Genomic DNA, 20900 nt, shown 5'->3' with positions numbered 1-20900 from the left:
CTCCTCACCAACACAGATGAAGGACTGGGTGCGAAAACCTGTCAAGGGTTCTCTGCTTAATGCTGTAAGATGGGCAGAAGAGCCAACTGTGGATCTGCAGACAGCCCAGAATTCCTCTGAAGGACAGGAGAGCTCTGTGGGGATGAGGTTGGATGATGTGCTTCCATGGCCACAACAGAGGCAGTGCCCCAGGAGCCCAGGCAGCAATACCCTGCAGGGTCGGGGTAAGCAAAGCCCCACTTTCAAAACTAGGCAGACAGAAAAGACATCTCCAGAAGAGCACACGTGCCAGAAGTGAATCACACAGGAAACCCATCCTTCTATTGTGGTAACTCATTTTGGTTTTGCGGATTTTGCTTCCAATGTAAATAGCTTTCAAGAGGAGATCTCCAGCCTGGAGATCTCAGTGCTGCAGGTGCTGCTGGTACAGGAGTCAATGCAGCAGCTCCCTGCAGGGCCGCTGGGCTACAGCCACAGACTGAGCACCATACATGGAATATGATGTGAGTAAGCTGCAGTGCACAGGCTTCCATGTGGGGGTACACATGGGTATGTGCTGAACAGAGCACCAGGTGTCTCCTGGCCACTCCAGCTAACCAGGAATGTGGCCTCTGCGAAGGCATGACTGTTTCAGCACTGTGGCAAAGGCAATGGGTGCGGGTTGTGAGCTGTAATGCCTGCAGCTCAGGAAGGGTTTGGACAACACTCTCAGACAGTCTGAATTGGGGTGCTCCCGTGTGGAACCAGGAGTTGGGCGCAGTGATCCTCATGGGTTCCTTCCAAATCAGGGTGTTCGGTGAGGATGATTTTCATTCAGCCATCCTATTTCTCATTGCTGAATGCTGCAGCTCTTTCTGCTTCAATAATAACAATAAAATACCAGCCTTGCTATTTCTGAAGGGTGATTTTATACATATTCTTTGGGGAACAAAAGAATCAAATATAACCTGGATGTGCCTGGAAAACACAGAAATTAAGCACCAAATTAACAGAAAACAGAAAGGGCTTTAAGTAGCATTTTAATCCACTCTGCTCCACTCCTGCACCTTTTGAAGGGGTGGTTTGACAGTTGTGAAGATGAAAGGAAAGATACTTTTTAGGAACAGTGCAAAGACTTCCACAAGGCTGTCAGAGCCCTTTAATCCTGCTTTTGTGCTCTGACAATCTCCCCCAATTAAATACTCTCAGCATCAAAGGTGCCCTGGGATCCCACAGCAGCTCAGGTCTCGGAAGCACAGCAGCTTTGCCCACCCTTTGGGCTGGTTTCTCTGCTCAGTCTGGGGGGTTTTCTCAGCAGGAAGATGTGTGAGACAGGAGCTTTGCTTGGCTTTGTTCTCCCCTTTGTTTTGTTTTGGGTGTCAGAATAACACACAGGTGATGTTTCCTAGAGATTCCAGCACCCTCCCCCCTCTCCTCTGCCTCAGTTTCTGTGTGGCTGATGCTCACTGCTGTCCTTCACCACTGCTCCTATTTCAACCTGCACTACCCACAGCCAACTTCAATGAACAAACTCCCTAACAACAAAAGCACTGCAGCACCTAATATTTATATATATAAAATCCTTCCAGAGTAAAACCGTTTTTGGGGGATAATGTTATTTGTAAATAAGTATCTGATATCACTGTTACGTACCCTCATTTGTTTTCTCTGATAAGAGGTCATTAATAGTATCTCCTTTGCATAGCCTAATTATTAAGTCAATATCTGTGGACAGGTGGGTACCTCGTGGCTGCTTTAAAATAGCAACAGCTGCATCTGTATCTTCAAGCACACATTTAACCAGGACTGACCCCACACAAAGGAGATGCACTGATAGAAGGGGAAACTGCCAGGACAAGAGGAAATAGTTTCAAACTTAAAGAGGAGAGATTTAGATTGGATGTGAAGAGGAAATTTTGTTATGGTAAGGAAGGTGAGGCACTGGAACAGGTTGCCCTGAGAGATGGTGGGTTCCTTGTCCTTGGAGACCCTCAGAGTCAACCTGGGCAGGGCTCTGAGCAACGCCATTGAGCTGTTCATGGCAGAAGAGTTGTGCTACATGAGCTTCTAATAGAACAATCTCTTCTTGTTTCAAAGGCAGAAGCCCTTGTAGCCAAGCCCCATCGTACAGCTGGGTGAGAAGCTCCCAGAATACAGTTGCCTGCAGCTCCTGTGTGCTTTGCAGTGGACGTGGGCCATCATACAGCAGCCAGAGTCCCCAGTCCATAGCACGCTGTAATGGAAATAATACGGGCTGGTAGCTCCTCTAATTTTCAGACATTATTAGTCAAACTGCAAGATTGAAATGGGAAAGTGTTGGGGCTGACTGCAGTGGTGTGCAGAGGTAAGACAATATTCTCTTTCATGCTCAGCAATTCTTACTTTTTATACTCCATTTACACAGTATTAACTATTTATAAGAGATCACTTTAAATGTGCTTTGTAGCCAGCATGCGTACAATTCATCTGGAGGCTCCCGGCTGCTTGTTGAGGCTTTGCAGCCATGCAAACACGCTGCGGGTAGTTGTTAGTGAGGGTTCAAACTGAACAGGTAAAGTGTTGAGTTTAAGTGGCTCTACAAAAAAAGCCCTTTTCCCATCTTCCCGCTCTTACTTAAGTGCAATCCAAATTCATTTAGAAAAGAATGGCAACTTGCGCTTGAGAAGAAGATGTTAAAGTGGGGACAGAGTCACATTTTGGGATCGGAATGTTACTTTTTGCCCACGGGTAGAGGCTGAGAGCGCCTGCAGGAAGCAGTGAGCAGTGTGGTACTGCACCCTGTTGGTCTGCGGCATCGCCGAACCCCAGCGCGTTCACAGCACAATGCAGTGCCGCTTATTTCACATCACTGCTTTGTTTTGTTTATTTATATATATATATATAAATATATATATATTTTTAAAAAATATATATATATATATATAGTTTTTAGAAGAGCGGCCACAAAATGCCACGCGGAGAAAGGTGGGAAAGAAAGAGAAAGAAATTCGGGTTCTTGCAGAGAGCTCGACCTAAGAGGGCGAAAAGAAAAAGGCGGCTTCAAAAAGCAGGCGAGGCTGAATTGCCCTCCCTGCCTGGTCTGTGGGTGGGAGCTGCGGGAAAAGCAAGGAGCGAGCAAGGAGCAGAGAGCGAGGGCTGTGCCGGGGGTGTGGAGGCAACAGGAGGGTTTCAAATAAGCACAAAAGAGCGAGTCAGAGATGTGACGCTCCTTGTCCAGATGTATATAAAAGAAGAATCCGAACAGGATTTTGGGAACTGGATTCCAAAACTCTAATTCCAGTGAAGGCAATGAAAGAACTTGTTGGTTTCAGTCAGATTGCTCTGAGTATGTGGCACTGAGATCACCGTGACCCAGAGGGACAACATCAGGCGGCTCACCCAGCACAGCATCTCTGGGTGCGGACAAGGCAAACGGCAGCGCCCTGGGGCTGGCATGATGTAGTAAAAGAACATACAGGGTCGAAGTGACACCAGGACGTGTGTGGCAGAATCAGAGAGGACATAGCTGTCATCAAACCAAGCAGGAAGAGACAGCCAGAGGCAGATCCTCAGCTAGAGCACCTGGCTGCAGAGAAGCCCTGCCAGCCTTCCTGCTGCTGATGGTTGATATATGACCATCCATTAAGACTGTTGTATAACTCAGTCAGGGAATGAAGCATGCTACTCATCTTTGCCCATCAAATCTGTAAAAATAATCTCATCCCATTGGAGCTGCTGACTCAGTGATTACACAGGACTGTAACTAGGGTGGGACAACTCCTCTTAACAGCTCTTTCCCAACCCCAGTCCCACCAGTTATCTGTACTCATCACCTGCTGGGTGGGGAACCTCACAGTCGTTACAGGGATTAACGAGTGGTCATTCGATACTTACTTGCTCCCACACTGCCCTCCCCACCTACAGAGGGCTGTCAGAGGGCCTGCTCCTGCCTTGCCTTTTATTTTAATTAGCCTTGGCCTGAATGAGGAGCCTTTGCCCATTGTCACCATCAGCCCCGGGTCCTACTGCAGAGCCCTGAGGCTACGCAGGATAAATGAATGTCAAGGACAAGCAGCCAGCTGTAGTTGCTTCTGGACTAGCACCATAAGGGAATGGCTTTTAGGACGGTGAGCTGGGGAAACTGCAGTCTTTTAGCAGCTGACAGCGCTACTTTAAGTCTGATGCATTGTAGTAATATCAAAAGGGAGCTGGGGATAGGTCTGCTATTTTATTCTCTTTAAGACACATGTTTCAGTGACTATCTGTCTCATTACTCAGTTGGAATTTAAAGTACAGTGCAGCACGGCCTGTACAGCTCAGCATCCAAATGCCCAAATGACACACGCAGACGTGGTTGGGGGTGATCTGCTGTCGCTGAGTTGATGCAGGAGACAAAGATGAACTGCTGCATAAAAGAGGAGGAATGTGTTGGGATGGTGGGGGGTGGGATGTGAGGACAGAATTGCCATTAGCACCCAATTAAGAGCTTTCTTGTATTCTGTGTCAGTTTTTCCCACAGCTATGTTGTAAAGCATTTAAGTTGCGCATTTAAGGGACAAGGGTACTTAATCAGGGCTCCTCTCAGCCTCCTCATTGATAACCAGTCCTTTTCCTGTCATTTTCTTTGCTTACAGCTCCAAACCTTGTTTTAACTCAGATACACACCACAGCTTCCATAGCTGTCTTAACCCTGCGGTGCCCTTTACCTTCCTGCATGCGCAACTCCATCATCAAATGCTGGCCCCTACAGTTGTCACCAGTGCCCGGGGACACCCTCTGAGCCCAGGTTTCCTCTAGGTGCTGTGCCACAAGCAGAACTCCCGCTGATACAGACCCTCTCCCACAACAGAGCTTGCTGCTTCTCCCCCAACCTGTGGGCACAAAGCAGCTTCGTGCCAACTAGCTTAAAAGAGTTGAACCCAGCCTGCAGAAGGGCTCTGTGCCAGTTGGTGCCTGTGCCCTGCTGCTCCCTGAAGGCTGACAGAGCTCAGCGCTGCGTGTGAAGGCAGATGCCACACTGCAGAGACTGTGATGCTCAGTGACTGATTTCTGTGAGAAGCCCCAGCGCTCCCTTGTTTCCATTTCCTCCATTGCTGCCATGTAGTTCCCAACAGGAGACAGCTTGATCTCATCAGCCATTTGTTACATAGCAAAAGGGAGAACCACTACTGCCCTAGATGAGAGCCAAGCACAGATCCCAGCCCTGGCTGGATGCACTCAGTGGCAGCATGTCACTTGGGAGCATTAAAAGTGATGCACAAAGAAAGGCTGCATCACAACAAGGCAGGCACAGATGTCAGCACAGCCTTTGGCAACAGCTCGTTTGTATACACAGATAGGGGAAGCACAACTGCTGCAAGGTGGAGCAGCCCAGGGCAGGTTTCTCTGCATGGCCAGGACCAGAGGGCACCACTGCAATGCAGGGAAATGGTTCAAGCTGCGGCTCCAGGAACAACACACCCCAACAGCCCACCAACAGAAACAGCTTTTACTGAGCTCTGCTGGGTGCCACACAGGACTGGAGTTGCACAGAGAGCAAAGACAGCGGGGCACACCAAGAGGAGTGTGGGGGGACCAGGCCTCCCTGCCCAGCCCATCTCCCCCCAAAGCACTCACTGATGTGATTTACAGCCACATCTGATTTTCCACATCTGCTCATCCCCAGCCTCTGCCACCCCACCAGAGCCATTAGTAGGAGGAGATGGCATGGGGCTTTCCTCACAGGCTCCTGCTGAGCATTTGCCATCCGAGTCTCCCTGTTTTGAAGATAACTTTACACAGACAATGCCAGTTAGTGCCACAGTTAGATGGCTGACGGTTATTGTGTGTTATCTATTCCTGTCCTCTGCCAAACGTAGCATTTATTGGGTTCAAACTAAGGGTAACAGCAGGTAACCAGTGCGTGTGCTGTGAAAATGAATTCTGTAAAATCAGAAACAGAACTGCTGTGAAGTTCCTCAGCTCTGATTGGCTTCTGCTCCAGCAGATGTTAAATCTCAGCAATAATCTCCATCATCTTGGTGCAGACTATGGGCAGAGCCAAACCACGGTGTCATGGACTTGAGGATTGCTTTAATGTGCAAAGCCATCAGCACAGGATCACAACATTCCCTAGAGTGGTAATAGGGATCTGGCACCGCATGTCTTACCCACTGCATCTGAGAAAGAGAAATTTTAATTTGAAGAGCTCCATCAGCAGGGGAATTTAATGTCCATTCTGCAGGACAGTGACCCCAAATACTGCCCCATTCGAAACCTCTGAGAACAGTCTCACTTCTCTCTGTTTCTAGTGTTTTTCATTTATTCATCCTACTTAGATACTTACTGCCTTTTCCTCCTGTGTGAGCTAACCTGCTCCACGACTCTATTCCCCTTGTGGCGAGCAAGCATATCACTCATTTTTCTTGCTTTAACCACATTAAGCTGATTCGTTATTTTAAGGTGTTTCTCAGCCCCCATTCCCAGCACTGAGCATTAAGGCAGGGCTTCAGTCACTCCGTCCCGCTTCAGACCACCCCAGGGATGTTATTACCTCATGCTGAACACAACTTCCCTTGCTTTATTAAAGCTCTGCAACCCTCACTGCGGTGGCAGTGTAGCCAGCCAGCAGATCACCTTCTGCAATTATCCTGTATGTCTGTGAGGAACGCCCTCATGGTGCTAATACAGAACCTGTTTTGCTGTTGTTACACATGCTGTGCAGTGCTCCAGCCATGTCACCCCCACACCAGGCCTTGCTGGGCCCAGCCGTGGGCTGCTCAGGACTTGTCACTCAGATGACCAAGAGATGTGTGCTGTCTCCCAAGGGCTCTTACCACAGAAACTCCATGACAACAGATTTGGAGTGGTGACCTGGTGTACTTTATGTCAGGAGGTCACAGTGGCACGGAAATTATCAGATGGGGAAGAGAGCAGCTGGGGAAGAGGTCAAGGAGCAGTTTTCAGCATCTTCAATCATCGTGAGGTTTGAGTTCACAGCTCTGTGTGCCAGGCTTTTCAATCAGCTCTGTGAGAAGAGGTTGCCGTAGAGGATGAACCCAGTTGAGCCCTGTATATTTCTATGTTATTACTTTTTTTATGACTGAAATGGGCACAACAGAGAGTAAAAATATATTTCTTGCTCCACGGACCTTGCAATCAAAATTCAGTATAAGAGAAGAAAACTAGTAGATGGATGAATGGTGGTAAAATAACGAGGTGGTATTGGTGCTAAACCCAGCTCCTCAGCATCTATTTTCCAATATAATTCATATTTTGCCTGATTCCTAAGGAGCTGGAGCTGCACAATTACAGCAGTTGCACTATCACCTTCTCTCAGCCCCTGAAGGTCTCTGGAAGCTTCTGGGCTATTTTTACTAAATATACCCCCAAGAACGAGGAGTTTCAAAGCTATTTGGCTCCCGGAGGAGTCATAGAATGCAGTGACAGGGCAGGGCAGCACATCCTGAGGAGAGAGGAAGGCAGTTGGGCCCACTCCACTGAGAGAGGCCATGTTTAACATAGCACAGCACTGGGTGCTGGCACTCTGGGTGGCACATGGCTGTTGCAGGCCCACTGCAGCATATGCTGCTCCTGAGCTGTCAAACAACAGAAGATGGAGCATTGCAGTGAGGAATTGGTGCTGACATGATGTGCAGTTGAAGAAATGGAAGGAGGGAATGAGAGAAAAAGGGGAGAGCTGTCTGGCGCTGTGTGGTGTACAGAGGTGGAGAGGAGGGGACGGTGGCTACTGTGGGGGCAGAATGTGTGCAGTGACCCATGGGGAACCAGGCTTTGCCCACAGACCAGCCACTTGTGTGCACAGGATGTATCTGTATGCACACAAAAGCCACGGGGCTGAAAAGTGTGGACACTGAGTCCTCGGAGTCATCTGGAGATGGGGCAGAGTCAGCAGAGAGTCAGCATTTGTCCCCATGGTAAGAAATACCCTCAGGGAAAGGCAAACCTCCTGCTCACCAAGCGACATCTCTCCCAGGATCCATGACAAAACTTCCACGTGGTATAAAAGCAGCAGGAGCGTTTTGGAAGTTGCTCTGAGCTGTACCTGTGGTGCTGTGCACACTGCCTGCAGCTCACTGCTGCTATGTGGCAGCCACAGCCAGCTGAAGGATTTCACTCACACTCACTCACACTGCAGTTCGCTCACAAAGGCATTTGCTCTTGCCAAAGATAAGGGGACTTTTCCTACAGGCATGGCAGCCACACAGAGCACTTCTGATAAAATAAACACAAGGCAAATGTTTTATATTGTCCTCTGTGCTCCTTTGTTCTCCTATTGTGCTGGAAAGCAGTGAGGGGTGTGCCCTGCTGCACGGGTCTCTAACAAGTGCCAATCCCTTCACTTTTACACACCTTTATAAAGCACCCCACTAAGGTGACATGTGAACTCAGAGAGCCACAAGAGCAGCAGAGAAGTGCAACTTTCATTAGTGTACGCTATACAGCTGTGATAACAACTACCAAATGAAGCTGAATTCTGATTGCAGTTCTTATGAGTCATCCCATTAGGGAGGCGGTGTCTCCCTAAAGTCATAGATAGTGAGATTAAACAATAGACAGTGACAGATGACAATTACTTACCTCCTTGCATGGGGTAGAGGCAGAATGCCTCATTCAGCGCTATTGCTGAGCTGCACCACGTGAGAAAAATAGCTCTTCCTAAGAGCAGGCCTTATGCTTCTGTTTTTTGCATACATTTGTGTATGCAAAATGTTTGTTGAGCATAAATGACTACGCTCCAGAGAGCGCTGTGTGCTCCTAAGTCATTTATTATCCAAAAATAATGCAACCTGATCATATGGAAACCATGCTGAACCCAAGGAATCTGGATGCCATGCAGGCGGGCTGCCAGGAGGCATGAAGCAAAGACACAGTGTCCTTGGGGTGGGAAAGGTACGCTGCTGGCACCGGCTCTAAAAAACATCAGCATCAGGAAGTATCTTGGCCAAGAGGAACTTGGCACAGCATTATTTTAGCTTTGCTGAGGGACTGTGTATGCCCATTGAAATCGTAACATCTGTGGAGGAAGGGCACAGCGCGCAGATACAAAGCAGTTTTATGGCAGCACTGCTTAGTCAGGGAAAGAGAATCCGAAGGGAACTGGTGCAGCCAGCTGGCTGGGTGATGAATGCAGCGGTGGCTGCGGAAGGGAGCAAAGAGCTCAATCCTACTCCGCCGTCCTGGGGAATGGCAACAGAATGAATTTGTGAGGAGTGGTGAAGGCTGCAGTCGCGATACAGAGGTGTGATATCAGGGACTGTTCTGCTCTTTTTGGGTTCTTCATCTTTAAAAATAATTTTGACACGAGCAAAGGTCTTGTGAGCGAGCTGGTGCAATGCGTCTACAGAAAATCTGCGTGTGTGAATGGAGTAAAAACAAAACACTGTACTTCTGTTTACAAAATAAGGGTAGAAATTAAACAGATTTTGTACTTACATGATCAATACCTGTTTTGTATAGATACAATAACTGACCCTCCACCTCTCCTTGAACTTCCCCGGGTCATTTCCATTGCTCCCCATTTAACTGCTTAAAACCAAAAACCACTTCCTCTTCCCTTTTTGCATGCTTTGAAAGGATTGTACAAACAGCAGGGAAATCACTTCAACAAAACCCCAAAATTGGCTGCAGATCCGCTATATCAAATGCCTTCCAAAACACAGAGAGACACATCTTCTCTTGTGAGTCCTATTGTCATCATCAGTGTTACACTGGGGGGAAAACAATGAGCAAGACAGTTGCAGAGGGCATTGCAATTTCCAGTTGGCAGTGGTCCTTCTGGTGTGCCTTGCCTCCAACACGCTTTCCTAGCATATAACTGCTGCCTTCAGGAAGATTGATATGCTATTTTAGTTTAATTTCTCTTCATTGTTAATGCGCTTTTGTTATTGCTCTGAGGATTTCGTGAGCTGGGCCAGGAGATGGCAGCAGCGCAAACTCCTTTTGTGCCCTCCATTCATAATTACGGCTCATGCTGAGCAGCAATCAGGGATGCGACTGGATCAGTCAGTGTTTAAAAACTGCTTTTAAAAACAGGAAAATTGTTGTCAAAGCAGCTGCCTTCACAACCGTAGGCACTGAAACATGTTAAAAGTGATGCAAAGTGGGGAAGGAACAATGTGCTCTGTTCCCAAGGTTTGAAGGTTGTTTTTTTTTTAATGCATAAGTTGCAAAGATCAGGGCTAGAGATGAACGTAAAGCTCTTTACAAGGACAGTTCTCCCTGGTTTACCATGACTGACAAGTCTAAAGTAGCCTGAATTCACCTGATGCAACAGAGGCATTTAACTCTAGAGGGGAAGAGGGCTGGGAAGATACTGCACAGAAATCACAAATATAGATCAGTGTTTTGGGGCAGTTATATTTTGACTAATGTTAATGATAAGAAGAGACATGGGAGCCAACTGTTTATTTACGTAACTGTTTCTATAAAACACGTGAAGGGACACGTAGGGCTCAGCAGAGCATTTCCTTAGGAGGAAGGAGTGTTTACACGACCAAATTAACATACATATTTCCCACAGGACAAAAGCATTATTAGACCTGTTATGAGCTCTGTCAGCAACCACCAAGGAGAAAGGGCCTTGTTTACCCTTCTAAACATGGAGCAGTCTTTAGGGCACTACAGCTGTTAAATTTACTGACAGGAGGGCTTGCATAACAGCCAGGATTTATCATGCTTAGTGTCTTTAAGTGCCTTCAGTTACAAGCTTTTTTCTCCCAGAATAAGCACCTTGAATAAAGGAAAAGCATGTGGAAAACGAGGGTACTGCTTTGTGCTTGCTTGACATCAAGCGGAAAGAGTGGAGAAGCTGCCATGGAGGTAGGCCCTGCTGCTGAGCACCAAAGCAGCCCAGCTGGCACAGATACTTTCTGATACTTTCACAACAAACCCCGGGCACATGCCCTGTGAAAGGTGAAAGGAAATCTGAATGCTGGAAAATGACACAGCCCTTTGTTGCAATTGTTGCTGGGTTTGGGGATGTAAGTCAACCTGTCTTCTTAGTGAGCGAACAGGAGCTCCCATCCTGAAGAAACATCTGCTGTCGTCACCAACTTACCTCACAGAGAAGTCAGTAACAGCTGATGTTAGGGCTAATTGCTCGTTTGCGTGAGATAACAAAGTAAATTGTGTTCATGGAAGTAAATCAGTCCTGGATTGCACTCTTCATATTAGTGAGAAATGCGCTGTGACTAATGGAAATAAATGATGTCATGAGGTCTTATGACGCTGTCGTGACTTAGAAAGGCTCATATTTCTAGGAAGCATAGACAGCTTTTGTAGTTAGACTTCATTTCTATCATGGTAGATAGCTTTGGGTAATTTCTCTTTCTGAAAGCCCTCCTGAAAGCTCCCTGAAAACCCTCAAGGTGTAATGAGTTCTATTGGAAGAAAATCTCAGTCATGCTGCTCGGAGACATTCCTTGGGCAAATCATGCCAGTGATTATTTTGATGTAAACCAGCTCAATGGAAAAGAACAGATCAAAAGAAGCCTCTTTTGGTTATTCAAGAACCTGTAATTATGAGGTTAGCTAATTCTCAGAACAAAAGATTGCAACCTCTGGCTTTGTTCATAGGTTAATGTATTCTGCCTGACAGCACATGAGGAAAATGGACTTTTGCACCTTTAATTGTTCCTGTGGTTAAACTGTAGGAGACGTGCCTTCTCTTAAGCACCTCAATTGCCATTACATGCTATTACAAATTGTGTCAAAAATGTTGTTGCAAACTACAGTGACTAGTCATCCTATTTGGGTCTGTAATAGTCTAACATGCAGATCTGCTTTCCTTCCTTATTTCTAGCTACTCAACTGCAACAAAAGGCAGCCAGAATTACACCTTCATCATGCTACTCCACTGTTCAGGAGATGCTTTCAAATCAAAAATGGAAGAGATGGTACATGCAAAGCTACTGGGTCATTGTTAGCCTGCAGGGTATGCCTTGTCCCTATAGCCCTATTTATATAACACTTTTCAGTATACTGAAAAGAGTTAAAGAGATTCTAACTGCCTTAGGAACAATTATGAACAGACAAATTCTGTGATACAGAAAGAGGAAAGCAGTGTCTGGTTGTGCTCTGAGGACATTTTCTTAACCTTGGTGCTGTGATGTGCTACCACAGAGAAGCACAGAGGTCTCAGGCAGCAGCTTCCAGAAGAAGCCTGCTCTGTGTTTTCACTCCACAGACTTTGCCCTGCAGTTGCAGGGAAGGGTCCCTGAGGCCTTCTGAGCTCCTCCTCTCTCCCTGCGCAGGCCGGGTGCTGGGTGCCTTCTGCATACACCTTTCCTGGGAGCCTCCTCTAAAAATCAGGTGCCCTCTGAAAAGTCTGGGTGTTGAGGCAGATGTATTATTCAGACCACGGTAGTGAATAGCTCCTGCCAACATTGAGACATAAAGGAACTTTATATTTAGAAGTGGGATCTGAAACAAAGGAAACCAACCTCCCCTCACCTTCCCCCTAAAAAGAAAACTTCAATCCTTAAAAACACACAAGTGAACAAATTCTGAGCCCCAACAGACTTATTTTGTCCTTCCTTATCGTTTGACCTACCGATAGATTTTCTAACAGTAGCAGTCATATCTTATACAATACTGCATTGTATGGTATGATATCTTACAGAATCTTATCTATTTCCACACTGTTCATGCTGCTTTCTGTCCCGAGTATATTGCCTCTGTGCTAGAAATAGCAAGAAGACAGAGGAGCAGAGCTACTGTGTGTCAGGAGGACACTTACCAGGCCTAACTCTGGATCCTATTCACACATGTCCCATCCCCTGCTCTGTGCCCAATGCACGGGGCTGGCAGAAGGTGGCCAAAAGGCAGCGGAAGACTAAATGGGGTTTTGGCACTGACTTCTCTGAGGTGAAGATTTAGCTTTTAATGACAGTGTTGGAAGGTGTGGCACAGCGCTGGCATCAGCCTGGCTACTCTGGGATGCTGATCTCAAGGCAGAGGAATGCTGCACATCATTACTAGTGCCTCTAATGAGCCAGCTCATAGGGCAACATGCTGGTTGCTATTTCCGCATCTCTCCAACTACCTTCATGGCAGCTCCCACTAAACACTCACTTACAGGGCACCTGAACCTTCTTGGGAATGTGGGGACATTTCCACTGCTGCTGCTGCTTCAGCTGTCCAAGGTGATGGTGTGGGGACCACAGAGGGAGCCAACTGCAGGCAGGCAGATGCCATTTCCACAGTCACTCAGGCAGCAGTTTCAGTGGGCCGGGCCTGATGTAAGGAAGGGAACTGCTAGTCAGGGGGATCTCCAGCAAGGTCTCTTAATCAGTCTGAAACCAATGCACGCCACGCATTTTCTTCCCTTCTTCTGTTTTCTTCCTTCCTCTTTCTTTCTTAAGGCTGTTGTGCTGGGCACTCTGCAAGTTCAGGAGGCGTGGGTGGGAGCTGAGCAGGGTTTAGTGGCACTGCAACAGGAGACGTAGGTTGCAGGCGTGGAGCAGTACTACTGCCTGTTACTGAGCAGCTGGTTGGGAAAGACACTGTTTAAATAAACTGTTGTGTGCATTTCTGTGCCCATACCTGTCTGCCCACATTCTTATTTTCAAAGTGCATCACTTACACTTACTTGAATGAGTCATTAATCTTGGCTGTCAGTGACAGCACCTGGAAATCCTAAACTTTATTGCTCTGAATATGCCCTGCGCCCAGTACATTGTGTGGGAGATTTCTGTGAGGGTTGCGCCTTTTTTCTGGTCTATTTGCACCTGCTCTTCTGTTTTCATCTGACAGAATCCTTGTTCTGCCAGAAAGGGCCCTCTGGTTCCTGTAGGACGTGCACATTTCTCCCCTTGGTGCAAAAGTCCCTGGGTATTCCTTAGTGTTTAAATGCCGATAACTTAGAGCTAGTGATTTGAATTTTTAAGTGTTTTATTCATCAGTATCTGAAATGGTAAAGCAGCTTTTGCATCCAGGAGTGAGTCTTCACCTTTGCACCCTGAAAGGAGAGACTACACAGACCTTTGTACCATGTTTGTTCACGCTTGTCTGTAATGTGACAACTTCACTATGCTGCATTTAGTGATTTTCAGAATATAAGAATTACAGATATCCATGGGCAGAATCTGCCTGATTTTGAGGAAAATCAACCAAAAAGCAATGGTTGGAACTTCCATTTAACATGCCCAGCACTTTCAACAATAGTTGGCATGCCTACCTCTCAAAATACAGGTTGATAAAATCTTCCAGCGGCCTGAAGATCTCAGCTCTTCTGAATGTAAATCCAAAGTGTTTATTTCAGTCTGTGCTGGAGAATGTGAGAAGGATGAGAGAAGGGAATTGTGCTGGCCGTGGCAGAGAGAAAATGAAATGAATGACACAGAACCCCTTGGAGGAGAAATTGTACCCAGATATAGGGCAATGCAAAAGCCCTGGCAAAAAACAAGAACATGGAAACGTTGGATCCTTTGAATAGATAAGGGAAGAAAGAATGCAGTTGTCCCGTGTGGAATAGGAATGTGGAGATGCCAAAGTATCTGGGATGTGACAGGACTGTGAGGTACCACAAGGTACGCAACCAGATATGCCCTTGTTTTGACTTAGGTAGAGTAAAAGCCATGTGCAAGCCCTCTCGTACCACGAAAAAAACACAGCTCTTCCTACTGTGGAAGTGTCACTCCTTTCCTTATCTTGCTCAACCACAACTCTGTAAGCCAGCAGCTGAAACAATCTTCCTGCTCCAACGTTTAACCACTCTTCCTATTTTCACTTTTTAGTGTAAAGAGATGTATGAAGTTTGAATATTATTAAGACTGCAGAGCATGGACTTTGGCGGGTCCTAAGCAGCTTCAGTGCAACCTGCAGCTACAAAACACCTCCCAAGTAAGCAGCAATCAAATAATCTTCTTTCAAACAACAATCATTTTCCACTCACTGAACGGAAATGGAGCTGCAATTACCTAATAGCTGATAGCAGTTTTATCGTTACATTTCCCTCTATTAGGAAATGATACCTTTCAACAGTCACTGTTAGGGTAGCCTGAAAAAAGTATAGGCAACAAGTGGAGGACTACTCAACACAGAAAAAGGGCTTCTGACAGGAACCTCTTAATCTCTTGCTCTTGAGAGCAAGCAGACCAACACTGTCACTGATGGACAGGACACAACAAACAAGATGGTGAATTTGAAAACCACTGTGTAGTTTTGGAGGAATGTCTTTATAGAGGGTGTATTTATAGATTCAGAACATTGCCCAGGAAGAATTGAACATGAGGTCTAGCCTGACAGAAATAAAGTGACTTTAATAATCTATTTAATAATTTGAAGTGAAACATCACAGACTTCAGGATTATACTGAATTTCAGCTCTAAACTAGAGTTAATGAACTGTAACACATGGCGAGGAGGGAAAGAGGACACAGTTGAGACCTGTTAAATGTTAACATGCTGACAAACTATTTCCAACAAGGTATTTCTAATTGAGAAGTAGGAAAACTATTGATAACAGCGATGAGACATAATCTGGAATAATGGCCAACAGTGTCTTTATCATAGAATCAATCATACACTCATAGAATGGCTTGGGTTGGAAGGAATTTGAAAGGCCATCTAGTTTCAAACCCCCTGGCATGGGCAAGGTTGCCACCCACCAGCTCAGGCTGCCCAGGGCCCCATCCAACCTGGCCTGGAAGGCTTCCAGGGATGGGGCATCCACAGCTTCTCTGAGCAGTCTGTGCCAGTGCCTCAATGCCCTCAGAGTAAAGAATTCCCTCCTAAAATCTAATCTAACTCTCGTCTCTTTTGGTTTAAAACCATTCCCCCTTGTTCTATCACTATCTACCTGTATAAAGAGTCAGTCTTCCTCCCTTTATTAAGTTAAATTCCCATAAGAACTAATGAAGAAGCCTCAAGATGAGTCAGGAGACTGAGAACAACAGCATTAAAGCCTTGCCTCATTCTGCCCAGCTTCAGGAACTTCACAGAGATATGCTGGACAAAAGCACAGTCACCTGGAAGCCCTGCAGTCAACGCATCATGATGGTTCAGTCTACCCAGACTAGGCTCCTAAATTGTTTTATTCAAGTATTCTAAGATACATGGAAAATTCCCTAGGGAATTTACAGTGTCCACAAATACAAAGGTTGTGAAAGCAACCAGCTGCTCTCGGAAGAGTACATACCACAGAGCAGGTGAAGGTCAGCTTTATCATTGGAACAAATTGATAAACACTCTGCATGAATTGTTCTGGTAAAGGGAAGGCTGATGTTTGGAATAGGCCTCCCAGAATTTGATGGGGGAATCAGAAACTTGTCCAGACTTAAGTTAGGTCCAAATGTGCAAATTTCAGAAGCTATATTAAAAATAAATGAATAAATAACCTGGAAGAGCAAACATTTGGATGGGCAGATAGAAAAAAAATCCCTTCCAATCTTTGCACTGTGTTGTTTTATTTGAATTTTTATCACTGAAAACAAACAGGACCAACCCTTTATAGTTGCATTAAAAGAGATGTCTTACAAAATCATATGTGTTTTAACCAACAACTAAAGGAAGGCGCACTGCTCTGTCACTGTTCGCCCGCATCACACAGAGACAAGAGGAAGGACAGCACAATCTGTTTCCTGGGTTCAGAATTGCTCAATAGTACAACAACCAAGAACAGCTATTGGAATGATCAGTTTCTGAGCTACTCTTCTGTAGTTAAGCAGCATATTCCTGTAAACTGAGTGAAATGCTTTTGCTATCCAAGGCAAATGAGGGCCACTCTCCTAAGCAAGAGGCAAGCACAGAATCACAGAATCACAGAATTGTAGGGGTTGGAAGGGACCTCTAGAGATCATCGAGTCCAACCCCCCTGCCAAAGCAGGTTCCCTACACCACGTCACACAGGTCGGTGTCCAGGCGGGTCTTAAATATCTCCAGAGAAGGAGACTCCACCACCTCCCCGGGCAGCCTGTTCCAGTGCTCCGTCACCCTCACTGTAAAGAAGTTCTTCCGCACATTCGTGCGGAACCTGCACGCTGCAGGTTATTTTTCAGAAGAAACTGAAAGGCCATATACACGCTTCCATATAAAGCAGATCAGTGGTGTAGGCAGCTCATGTCCAGCCTGGGCCAAGCCAGAATCATTTCACTTCACCCTTGTTGCAGTAATGGAAAATCATTGCTTGTGGACCAACCCCACAAGCAAACCTGAAGTGGCTGGACAAGCAGTTAGAAGTTTGCCTGCAGAAACAAACAGGGATTATTGATTGCAGGCGTGTGTCTCCAAATGAGGCAGCAGAGCACAGCCAAGTAGCTGGCTAACAGCTAGAAAGGGACATGGGACTGTGAGCGTGGAGGGGTTTGGCTCAAGAACTTTGGCAGAAACTAAATTTGGAGTATTGTCTCCTGCTATTTAATCCTCAATAACTTTCAGTGGAATGATCCTATGTGCACATGGCATGAAAATATTGGGGCAGAAATGGAAAAATATTTGATTTCTCTACAAATACCACAGAGTATTGGCTAACCGCTTGGGTCAGCGGGGTTGCAATGTAATGAAAACATGTTTGCTAAGGGGAACAAGATGTTTACTGCTGATAGGTTTGCTGCATGATAAGGGAAAGGCTGTGTCACAGTCCTCTAGTTCTTTCCAATTCTGATAATTTGAAAACAGTTTGGGGGGTTGGAAGCCATTAGGGATTGAAGGGTTGAACTTGAATACGGATCTGAAAAATAATTTTACAAAATACTTCATTTTAAAATTGCTGCTTTTTCTCAGCTGATATTAGGAAACACAGTATTTTGCAAAACAGGCTGAGAAACCAAGTGAAGTAAGACGCAAACTGACAACACACAAGGCCTTAAAAAGCATGAAATACTCACTTCCACAACACAGTTTTACAACAGCACAACGTTCATTATCCCCAACTGTTGTTTCACTTAAGCATCACAAGGAACAATATTTTAGAGACAAATCCTGCATCCTGTTGCAGTTGTTTGTACTTGTTTGGGTTTTTAATGATTTCATTTGTTCACTTTTATTCTAGCAAAATATTTGCAAGAGCTGTAAGTTTGACAAGGAGACTTACCACAGGATGACAGTTCCTTTGTAATGCTGGCATGGTGAGGACTAATGTTTGTGGTCAGTTGCTACTGACAGTGACGGTCCAAGTTCAGAGGGCTAAATTTAGATGTGAAATTAATAATGGCATATGTAGCAGAGAGGTTAAGGATGCACTCACCATTATGTAACTGAATTTCCTTCCTGATTGCTTTCTTTTCCCTTCCAAATGTTCTCTGCATGTCCACATACACAGTGCTGCTGGAATTAGGGAAAGACCGTGGAGTGCTTTCACATTACTTTATAGTACTGGACTTCAGCCAGCTGCAGCCACCAGGAACCTTTAGCGCATGAAGTTCTTCAGCTATGGCCATAACTCCCTCAGGCTCTAATAATAGCTGCTCCAATAGTTATCCTGCTGTCACGTTGAATTTTATTCAGGACTTTGAGTTCTTAGATGTTTGACCACAACTGGTCAGCCTTCCAAAATATAAAGAAGGTGGGAGGTAAGTGAAAGGATTGAAAGGACCTCCAACCTGAATACCGTACAGCTTTCGCTGCAATGCAATACCCCTGAAATACTATAGCAGGAACTGTTTAGCCCTTGAACATGCATTCCGGCATTCAAAGGGAAGCTCTTGCCTTTTCCTCTCTATATTTTTGTTTGAAGTTTGTATCTTACTATTGCACATAACAAACACATGCTACCTACAATCACTACCTCAGAAATTTCATCAGTCACCCTGTAACAACTGATTGGCCACATATTGTATGCATGTCTGGAAGCAGACGTGTGTATGTGAGCACTGGTGCAATATAAGAACTTTCCCTTCCAAACCTTACGACTTCTTCTTCCCCAGGTACAAGCTCAGGTGCCCTAGCTATACAAAGGGAAAGAATGACTTAAGCCTTTGCCTATAGAGTCAAGTAAGTCACAAACAAGTACACCACTGCAGCAACCTTGGCCAGAACAGAGGGAGTTTGTGGTTCTAATTTGTTATGGGTAGATTTATTTTGGGCAGTGAGGCTGCACATCAATCTCGAGAGCATTAATTTGGAGCATTAAGTGTTCCAGGGTGAGGACTGTGGCACTGCTAACAGGTTCACACTCTTTCAGTACATAGTCGCTAGAAATACAGTTAAACAAATCAAATTGTTTGAGTATTTGGCCAGGGATGCCCCTCAGCACGACCTGTGTTCCAGCTTTGTGCTCTTTTCTTGGCTCTGAGATTTTTATGATTGCAATTGAGTTGATTATGCAATGCATGAAAACCAGAACAAAGCTGGAACTACTTTTTGTGTCTTAAGAGAGACATCTTCAAAGCAACAGCAAAAAGGAAGGGAAAAAAAAACACCCCTACATGCAACCCCTCAAATTCTTATCTCCTTTCTTTCCTTTCTGACATTTTTACAGCATTTACTGGTGTAAACAGAGTATGCCTGGCTATGTCTCTAATTGTTTGTTATAAGATGGTGACCTGTATGTGTCCAGAATAAACTCCAGCAATCAAATTCTGAGCCCCAAACACTTTTGCAGTCACACACGTATGCCCCTCAGCCTGGCTTAACTTCGTTACCCCTTTTCTGAGGTCCACTGCCAGAGTTAAGCTGCCTGTACTCCAGCCATTTCTGCCATGGTGCTGCTGAATGGCCTTGGATCAGATAGCTTTGTAGGAAAGAACTTTACAAAGCAGGGTCTTCTTCCTTTCAGAGAGTTGCACTTAGTAAGTGCTTGCCTGAGCTACGTTAGATATGCCTCTGCCTAGCTGCTGGTCCAGAGCCTGACCCAGCAAGACTGATCTCGAACCTCCTCATTACTGTGTCTGCTGATGACCACACTGGTGGCGGGTCCTGGTCATTGTCACTGAACCCAATTCTGATCCTCAATTGCTGGCTTCCCTTTCCAGCCTGACCTCAGACTGGATTGTCACTGTGGTCACTGAGACCTGGGACAACCTGTCAGCCTGCACTCCTGGCTGACACCTCAGACAACCATGGATCTGCTTTGTTCTTCTTCTCTGGGTTCTGTGGGACTTTACCTGCCCAGCAGCAAGGTCACAACCACTCTCTGATGCCAACTTTGGCTCCCAGCTTACCTTGACTTCCAGGCCTGCCTGCCCCTGCTGCCTCATGGAACACTTCTCTCCACAGGCTGCTCTCACTTAATGCTGTTGGTGTCACCATTACGGTGTGTCCCACATTACCAGCCGCTCCAGCATAAGCCAGACAATAGGTGTACAGATCTCTGGCAACATGTGACTCTCTTATCCAAAGATGTTTGTGGGCTCTAGGCCCACTGGCGCCTTGAGCTCCTGCCAATATGATAAATCAGGGTAGTGGGCAAGAAGTCAACTATCAAGACAAAGAGCCTGCTCTGTCATAGTGAAACTGTGCAAAACTAAGCAGTGATATGCAATCCCTGATGTGAGATCTCACTATAAACTGCTGGCCAGATACCCAGGGAATCTCAGTAACCTGGAGACAGTGGGTATCAGAATACACAGCCACAAGCAAAAGTCAGATGCAAAGTGGTTACAAATCTATAGCTGTGGATTTTTTTTCCCACCTTTACTAACTCCTTTTGGTTGTGTGAGAGTATCAACACCTAGAGCCTCAGCAGTGGCTTTTCCCACCTGAGCCAGGACCTTCTCTCCTGCCCCAGGGGCTTTATCTCCTCTGTTCTGGTCAGACCACCTCCAAAGTTACCGCTCCTTGCTTGACTCTTCCAGCTCCATTTGTTACTGCTGTTACTGTTTTAGCTGCTGCCTACAGGACACCTGGACTCCCACCTGCACGTGGCACTGCTCTGCATTAATGCTCAGACTCCATCACACCTGCATGGAGCTCAGTGCTCAGCCTCATCCTTGCCGGCAGCTGAAGACAGCATTGTGTGGGACCAAGGCACCAGCACAAAGGTGACCATTTCACTTCAGTCCA

The 20900-nt window shown here is 46.0% G+C and overlaps 1 protein-coding gene across 31 annotated transcripts in view; it reads right to left on the bottom strand.

Annotated features, from left to right (window-relative positions):
* LOC146762326 (uncharacterized) overlaps positions 1-20205 on the bottom strand; it is a 42521-nt gene extending 22316 nt beyond the window's left edge. For 4 of the 31 annotated variants that reach the window (XR_014933762.1, XR_014933761.1, XM_085513806.1 and 1 more), the window contains exon 1: positions 18145-18337. Coding sequence is in view for 12 of the 31 variants with exons in the window: in XM_085513806.1 (XP_085369932.1) it covers positions 18145-18213 (69 nt within the window). In the remaining 19 variants the exon portion in view is untranslated. The other 27 variants (XR_014933802.1, XM_085513822.1, XM_085513834.1 and 24 more) reach the window with 16 other exon arrangements.
* Positions 20206-20900: the final 695 nt, after the last annotated feature.

The sequence above is a fragment of the Coturnix japonica genome, chromosome 1 (assembly GCF_054131305.1).
Source record: "Coturnix japonica strain WE chromosome 1, WE-NBRP24, whole genome shotgun sequence".
NCBI lineage: Eukaryota > Metazoa > Chordata > Aves > Galliformes > Phasianidae > Coturnix > Coturnix japonica.
The sequence above is the reverse complement of the archived record's forward strand: the minus strand, read 5'-3'. Positions and strand labels throughout refer to the sequence as shown.